The sequence below is a fragment of the Camellia sinensis genome, chromosome 4, assembly GCF_055761805.1.
Source record: "Camellia sinensis isolate YWXY chromosome 4, ASM5576180v1, whole genome shotgun sequence".
Classification (NCBI taxonomy): Eukaryota; Viridiplantae; Streptophyta; class Magnoliopsida; order Ericales; family Theaceae; genus Camellia; species Camellia sinensis.
Window position 1 is genome coordinate 44,742,876 of NC_138964.1, and position 8,617 is coordinate 44,751,492.

Consider the following 8,617-nt stretch of genomic DNA (forward strand, 5'->3'; position numbering starts at 1 on the left):
TTTCAAATTAGACGCCAACTCTTCAATCACTCAAAGGAGAGTGAATGAACTATTTTCTCCCTGATTTCAGTACAGTTTTGAAAAGGATATTATTAATTGGGCTAAATTAATATAATAGAAAAAATTAATACAATTAGGACTATAAGTACTAAATTGACATAAAGAGATAAATTACAAAGACTACGGCCGTTATTTTCCCAGCAAAGAAAAAAGAAAAAATTGGGTAAATTACACTTTTTACCCATGAACTTTCACTTCAATTTTACTTTAGTCCTTCACATTTTAATTATAACAATTAAGTTTTCAGATTTCAACTTACATTTTAATATGATTCTCCCGTTACTTATCGTTAAAATTTTAGATGGATAGTGTTCACGTAAAGGCTACATGAGCACATTTTAGGGGCATTGATGGAAAAATAATTATATAAAAATTTACACTTTTCACCTTCCAACTTTTATTCAAATTCACGTTGATAGCTCATGTTTCAATTTTTACTCAAATTTTAAACGATAGGAGGACAGGAGTTCTATATTGAAAGTTATTTGTTACAATTAAAAGTTAAAAAATCAGAGTAAGCCTCTGTTTGGGAAGTGGGTTGGTTTTTTGACTTTTTTGGCTATTTTATCCTGGGTTAAAAAGTTTGATTTGGGAAGGACTTTTTGGTTTTTTTGGCTTTTTTTGTGAGAGAAGAATGTAATGATTATGGGTTGGATGTGATATTTTATTTTTTGTGACTAAAATAGCCAAAAAAACCCCGTTTAACTCTTGCCAAACGAAACCTAAAATTTAGGTGAAAGTTCAATGTTGAAAAGTATGTAGTTTACCCAAGAAAAAATAAGAGGCAAGTATGTAGAGTAAAAAAAAACTAGCTTTATTACATAATATATCCCATAGATGGCAATGCCAACTTGGTCATTTTAGCTCATTACAAAGCACATTAGTAGATGAAGAACGGGAGCTTCTATTTACACACACAACATCCACTCTTTACACATCTCTCCTCACTACACTTTTTATACATCTCCTTCATTAAGTATGTGTATTGAGGGTGTTTGGTGTGTGTATATAGAAGCTCCCATGAAGAACTCAAACGCTGCTCTTCACTGCATCACTATACCCACTCAGCTTATCATGGTACCTATCCCACAACATAATTCCTCCATACTTCGGCGACATCTTCACAAACGGTAAAACCTCGGACTTGACAACTTCCGCCGGAATGTGACCGTTGTTCGCGGCGTCTTCCGAAGCCGGGAGGCCAACGAAGAACTTTCCGGCCTGAATCGACTGCGTCCACTGCGTCCACGAGTTCTTGAAACTGTTTGGATCGCTAGTGCTGTACTCGCACACAGGATTGTTGAAGAATTGTATCCAAACGCTGTCGAAGAGGCCTGTGTTGAGCGAAGCGCTAAGCCACTTATCTGGGAATGGACACTGTGGTGCTGCGGTCAAGTAGACATTGGTTTTTGATGATAAGGCTTTGGCGAGATCGTCATAGTATTGGGTTGAGCCGACGATGATAGCAAAATCGATTCCGTCTAAAATGGCATCACCTAGTGGACGTGTGTTTGATTGGCCTCCGAGAAAATTGTTCCATAAGTAGTCTGCAACTTTCCTGCAAGAGAAAGAAAAGGTAAATTACACTGACATCCCTATATAACATTGAAATCACACAGCCACCTCCCATATTCTCCGAAATTACACTAACACCCCTAATTGTGCCATGATAAAATACCCATAACACCCTTGTTTGATTTTACAATTTTCATCAAAGGAACAGAGAAGAAGAACAATCGAGAAAGGAGAAAATGATAGAATAGAGGAAAGAACCGAGCAAAAAAATTGGTCGGGAATATGTTTTGCCGACCAAAAATTAGACTTTTGCCGATCAATTTTTTGGTCGGCAAATGTGTTAATTTTTGTAGTGAGAAGAGGAATAGACAGAAGAAACTATAACCACTGTCATGGAAATATTTTTTTCAAACATTATGTGAGATGTTGATAATTTTAGTGACCCATTTTTTTTTCCCCTTTACTATAGAGGTGTTTAATGAGTTGGCACACACAAAAAAAAAAAAAAATCTTTTGATTAGTTAGGTGAGAATAATGGCTAAAAAGTCATACATAGGGTTGATTTGATAATTACCTTTTTAATAGTTTTTTATTTCATTTTCGAGATAAAGTTTTTGTGAAAAAAAATAATATGTTCCATAAATTTAAAAAAAATTTATTTTTTGTTATTAGAAAAGTTGAATAGGTCCTTAGGTTTTTTTTCTTTTTTCAATTATTAACTTTTTTAACTGAAACAAATACTTTTATTTATTTATTTTGCCTTCTTAAATAGTCAAAATGTAAAAATTTAAATCACTGAACCATAGTTTGGTTTTCCCAATTTCCATTTGGTAATTAAAAAGTCAATTTTCCACCAAAAATCCAAGTAAAAAGGTCATGAACTGAAACCAAAAGCTTTTAAATAAGTCATGACCAAACCGAAAATAGTCTCCTTTAGTACAATTTATTGTAAGAAAAAATTATATTGGTGATCCTGCTAGTTAGTGTTTTTTTTTTCTTTTAATTTGGTTCTTATAATTCTAATTGCATCAATTTTATTTTTAAGTTTTTAAATTGCATATTTATTATAAGAAAAAATTATATCGGTGATCCTGATAGTTAGTTTTTTTTTATTAATTTAGTTCTTATAATTCTAATTACATCAATTTTGTTTTTAAGTTTTTAAATTGCATCAATTTAGTTCAATTGATAATGTCCGTCAGAAAATTAGAAGAAAATCAAGGACAAAATAATCTATTCAAAAGCGAAAAGGGTATCTCAAATTGGATGTTAACCCTTTAATTATTTTGATGAGAGTGAATTGACCATTTTGCACTTGATTTCAGGGTAATTTCTTAAGAGACATTATCAATTAGACCGATGAATGTGAAAAATTCAATGTAGAGACAAAATATAGAAACCACAAAATTCGCCCTTATTGTAAGCTAAAAGATCAATCCAAAAAACCTCCCCCAACTTTCAAATAATCGGTATTTTTTTAAAGCTTATTTAAGATATTTTCGTGCATAAATTGGTTACATCAAGCAAGGTCAATATATATATCAAGGTTTTAAAAACCGGACCGGTGAGCGAACCGGAAAAATGATCGGGTGGACGGGTCACCGGTTCAACCAGTGGGTTGAATCGGATCGAACCGTGACGTCATAATTATGTCATAAATAATTTTTTTTAAATATAAATTAATAATTTAAATATTAAATTTTCAATTTTTTTTAAAAAAAATCTTAAATATTTTTAGTGATGTTTTTCTATAATTAAAAAAAAAAAATTCCTGAATATAAGCCATAACACTTCACATGCTAACAACAAATAAAATTAAAGATGAAAATTTAGCCATTAAAAACAACAATCATAGTAAGAAACATTATAAAAGTATCCAACCAAAGCAATCCATAAAACATAAGTTACAAAAAAGACAAAACTAAGTTCAAAGTTCACAGACAACACAACATAACATCACAAACAATCTTTGATTTTTGCCTAAATCTCCTAGGGACGATAATTTAGCCAATCATCATCATCATTCTCATTCGCATTTGCACTAGAGCTCGGATTGTTTGATCTATTATCAATGTTCACGTCACCAAAAGATCCCAAGTCGATATCATCTCCAAGAAGTTCTACCTCCATATCATCCTCAACATCATCTACAATAGTTAAAATAAAATCATTAAGCTATCATTTTGATAATGATTGATAAAAAAAAAAAAATTGTTGCATAATGATGAAACAATATTTTCTAACCATCTCGTAGACCATGACATTGCTTCTTATATCGTGGAGGCTCATCTTCTTCATAAAGCATTTTTTCGAGCTCATCATAATCAAGCAATGGAGGCTCCTCTTGTTCTAGTCTTTCTTATTCAATAATCCAAAACTCGGTTTTGTCAATGCTTTCAATGTCAATGGGATCATAATTCCTTGTTTTGTAATACTTCCTATATTGATTCAATTATAAGACTAAATAAACGAATAAAATAAAGAATCCATTAGTTACTATATGAGAAAGATTAATTTACCTATTCTTCAATCGCAAGTTGTAATGAACATACACAAGATCATTAAGCCTATGATGTTCTAGTCTATTCCTCTTCTTTGTATGTATGCGTTCAAAGACGCTCCAATTCCTTTCACACCCAGAAGAGCTGCTAGTTTGACTAAGAATTCGAATGGCTAACTTTTGCAAATTTGGAGCACTGTGTCCAAACATCTTCCACCATTCATCTTATTATCACAAAAGAAAGAAAAATATTATAAAAAATTAAAAATAAAAAGAAACAAGAAATAGATAAATGAGATAAAATATTCTAATCAAAAGCATATAATAATGATAATTACTATTAAAAAAAAAGAGAGAGATTACCAGGTTGTGTTTTCTTTGATGTAACAATGGCAAGCTCTCTTTCAAAACTGTCTTGTCGATCTCGAAACAATCTAAGTTCATTCATGAGCTTCGTTTTACTTGATGTGGCTTTAGTTTCAATCACATCAAGTACACTATTCATAACCTCTGGCTTTTTGCAAAATGAAGCTTGATCATATTGAAAAGCTGGGTTCAACCAATAAGCAGCCGCATGTATATTCTTTCGCAATTGATTATCCCAACGAGTTTTAATGATTGTTGTGTAAGGCCTATACAACCTCTTATTTCTCTTGAAAATATCTTTAATACCTTTGATTGCCCTATACATGCCTTCATAAACATATCCCATGGACGGTTTCTCATCCCCATCAACAATACGCAAGAGACGCATAAGTGGCTCAACAATCTTAACAATGATGAAGCAATTCTTCCAAAATTGTTTATCTAAAATGATATCAATGGCATCCTTTCCTTTCTTCTCTTTGGCAAATCTTGAACTTGCAAACTCCTTACTTGTCACCAAAGCTTGCAAATCATGCATATGCTCATGAATACTATGCAATGCAAGGAAAGTAGTGGCAAAGCGCGTTGCTCCTGGGCGCACAATTTCAGTCCAACTCTTCTTCTTTCTTAACCGAGCTAACAACCATGAACGGTTATATATGTACCTTGTCACCGTTGATGCCTTAATAGCAAGCTCATGCACATGATTCATCTTGGAAATTTCACTTAAGATTAAGTTCAAGCAATGAGCTGCACATGGAGACCAATTTATAGATTTGTAAGTAGCATTTACAAGTCCTCCAGCAGCTTTATAATTTGCTCCATTATCTGTCACCATATGAACAACATTCGACACTCCTACCCACTCAATAACCTCTAGAAACAATTTAGAAAGAAGAGTAGCATCTTTGACAGCATCAGAGGCATCAATTGATTTCACAAAAGCAATTCCCATAGGGCTATAGACAAGAAAATTTATTAGATTTCTTTGTCTAACATCAGTCCAACCATCACCCATAATAGTACATCCACAAGCAGCCCAAGAACTCTTCAAAGTGTGAATATACAATTGAAGCTCTTTTTTTGAGTCTCCCAATAAAGGAACTCGAAGTTGATGGTACGTAGGGACCTTATATCCTGGACCAATGGCAATTGCGGCATCAAACATGGGCTGAAAATAAATGGAGTTCACAGCATTGATTGGAATACAAGTATCATAAAAGAATTTGCCAACAATCATATGTGCTCTATGTATGGCTTCTTTAGTTTGGAGGGCACTTTTGATAGTTGGTTGAGAACCAGGAGTGGTCCTTGGTGCAAAATAATCACCAATTTTTGTTGATTCATGTCTCTTCCCCTTCCCTTTCTGTGTCATTGGTGGTCTACTCTTATTCCCACTTCCAGCTCCTTCATTGATTGAAATGCCCTTATTGTTCTGAGGAATTGTTCTCACAACCTCATCATCCTCATCATCAACATTGACATAAACATCATCACCCTCAAATTGAAAGCCACCTGGACCATAAGGATTTAATTGATCATAATTTTCTTCACTTTGTTTCTTCTTTTCATCAAATGCTTTCAAAGATTCATGCATTTGATATTGAATATCTGGGGGAACTTTTTTATATGGCCCAACCTCACCTGACTTCTTTGCAAGATGTTGCTTCATTCTATTAATCCCTCCACCTTTAATAGTTTTCCCACAATACATACATGAGTAAGTCTTCTTCCCATTGGCATCTCGTCCCTCAATAACATGTGCCCATGCAATATCAGATTTTCCCCTTGTGGCTTGTGTGGAATTAGCTGTTGAATTCTGGCCAGATGACATCTCTCACAACTACAACTTAGAATAAGAACAAATGAAAAAAAGAAAAGAGAAAAAAGAAAAAAAGTACTCCTATTCAAATTAATATTCCAGAAAGTAGGATCATAATTATTCAAATTAATCAAAATGGTGTAAAATCACAATTTAACTTCATGGGTATCCAAATTATCACCACTGAATTCATGGGTATCCAAATTATCATCACTGAATTCACAAATCAAGAAGCAACCCAAAACAACATACCCACCAAATCACAATTTAACTTCATAAATATTTGAAAATTAAGGTCATTTAATATTAAATTGACTGGTAATATGAATATTGACCCGTTTCACAATCTGATGCAACAGGCATTAAAGTAAAATAAAAAACTCAATCAAAGTGAAAGCATGAGAGAGATCTTCAGATATTTAGGCAGGAAAAATAAGAAATTGATAGAAAATATCACAATAATATCAACCTGTAAAACAATGAGTTGCCACAAAAAAAAAAAAAATAAATAAAATAAAATGGTGTAAAATGTTTGAGATAAAGAGATAAATTAAAAGGGATGAGAATACATACCTTTTGGGTGAAGATAATGAGATGGGTTTCTTCACAAATGCACTCTCTGCTTCTCTATACCCCTCTCTCTCACTTTAGTTTTCACTCTCAACTGAGAAGTAGTCGTTTGACATTGGGAAATTAGTGCACCATTTCAATTGAAAATATGTTTTCTATATATCTATGATTTATCTATAAAGGGGGGAAAAAAATTCTGAAGGAAAAAATAGAAAATAGAAGAATAAAAAATCTGTATATATTTTTCAATCTGAAATTTTTTTGTGAGAATCTCTATACATTTTTCATTTTGTAGAAAAAAATAGAGGAAAAGGAAAATGGAAAACAGAGAAGTGGAGTGGAGAACAAAGAAGGAGATTCAAAGATTCATCAAAATAATACCTGGACTGGAGGCTGTTGGCGGCTGTGATTGTTGGCAGCAATGGAGGTGTGAAGTTGAACCTTGCTTGATTGATTCGTTAATGGTGAAAAAAAAGAGAGAGATAGATCGGATAACAGAGGGAAGGGAGGAAGAGACCTGTGTGAGTGTGAAGAAGCCCTAGATCGGATGCTCTACAGCCGCTGAAGATAAGCCAAAAAAAATAGAAGCAGATCAATTTTTTTTTTTTTTATATATACCTGGACAAAGAAGGAGATTCAAAGAAGGAGATTCAAAGATTCATCAAAATAATACCTGGACTGTTGGCAGCAATGGTGGTGTGAAGTTGAACCTTGCTTGATTGATTCGTTAATGGTGAAAAAAAAGAGAGAGATAGATCGGATAACAGAGGGAAGGGAGGAAGAGACCTGTGTGAGTGTGAAGAAGCCCTAGATCGGATGCTCTACTACAGCCGCTGAAGATAAGCCAAAAAAAATAGAAGCAGATCAATTTTTTTTTTTTATATATATATAAATCAAACCGTCCCGGTTCAACTAACCCGGAACCGGTTCGAACGGTTCACCGATTGAACCACCGGTTTCACCGGTTCTATGAAAATAGACCGGTTTTTTCATTTGACCGGTTTTAGGGGGTCAACCGGACCGGAACCTCACCCGGTCACCGGTTCAACCGGTTGAACCGGCCGGTCCGGTCCGGGTTTCAAAACCTTGATTTCAATTATGGAAATCCTGATATGCCCATATCTTAAGAAATCGACTAACTACCCCACTTTATGGGTTGTTTGACTAGGTATACTTGTTGTCCTCATAACTGCATACGACCTTTTTTTTTTTTTTTTTTTTTTTTGATAACTCAGGTATCCCCAACTCGCTGAAGGGAAGCCAAGACTAATTCTGAGGGCCCTGAAGTTAACAACCGGGCAAACCTCCAGTGGCCCCAAGGGGTGACTCGAACTCGAGACCTGTAAATTTTATCCTCCAGACTTTACCATTCGACCACTTGCCTTGAGATTAACTGCACACCACCTTACATGAACGTAAAACAAAATATACCCAAAAAATCTCTCGAGTGACTTTTATTTTCTCTGAAAAATCATCCAAGTACAATTACAGCAAAAATAACCCAGACTAGTGTCTAAGGCAAGTCCATAGTCAATAACGGAAGTTGTTGGAAATCGTCAAGGACATAGTCTAGTGAACAATGGAAGTCATTGGCGACCAAGACTAGTGTTTAAGGCAAGCCAACAACCAACGATGGAAGTTGTTGGCGACCAAAGTAGACCTGTTTTCTAGACCTCATGTGAACATAGAATCTGTCATTTTCAATAAATTTATTGAGTGACCACCAATCTGTCACGACCCATATTGCCCTTAATAGAATGATGTTCTGATGGCCAATAATCTTA

At 34.2% G+C, this 8,617-nt stretch overlaps 2 protein-coding genes across 2 annotated transcripts; both read right to left on the reverse strand.

Moving 5' to 3' along the window:
* Window positions 1-822: 822 nt before the first annotated feature.
* On the reverse strand, window positions 823-1,629 carry LOC145823722 (hevamine-A-like; the record flags this gene model as incomplete). Its single annotated transcript, XM_082923241.1, has 1 exon — window positions 823-1,629. A coding segment is annotated over one exon (540 nt), but the record flags the coding sequence as incomplete, so codon positions are not given.
* Window positions 1,630-3,470: 1,841 nt separating this feature from the next.
* On the reverse strand, window positions 3,471-6,275 carry LOC114283901 (uncharacterized). Its single transcript, XM_082923242.1, has 4 exons — window positions 4,439-6,275; window positions 4,095-4,299; window positions 3,820-4,013; window positions 3,471-3,722 (listed from the first exon to the last, which is right to left on the reverse strand). Exons 1-3 carry the CDS (start codon window positions 6,273-6,275, stop codon window positions 3,935-3,937), a joined length of 2,121 nt encoding a protein of 706 aa, XP_082779368.1. The 3' UTR covers window positions 3,471-3,722; window positions 3,820-3,934.
* Window positions 6,276-8,617: the final 2,342 nt, after the last annotated feature.

Bases quoted from the DNA above. Each gene is read 5' to 3' on its own strand.
- LOC114283901 (XM_082923242.1), bottom strand. From the start codon at position 6,275: ATGTCATCTGGCCAGAATTCAACAGCTAATTCCACACAAGCCACAAGG. The intron at 4,300-4,438 runs GTAATCTCTCTC...TGTGATAATAAG, and splicing joins ATCAAAGAAAACACAACCTG to ATGAATGGTGGAAGATGTTT. The intron at 4,014-4,094 runs GTAAATTAATCT...GAATCAATATAG, and splicing joins AACTTGCGATTGAAGAATAG to GAAGTATTACAAAACAAGGA.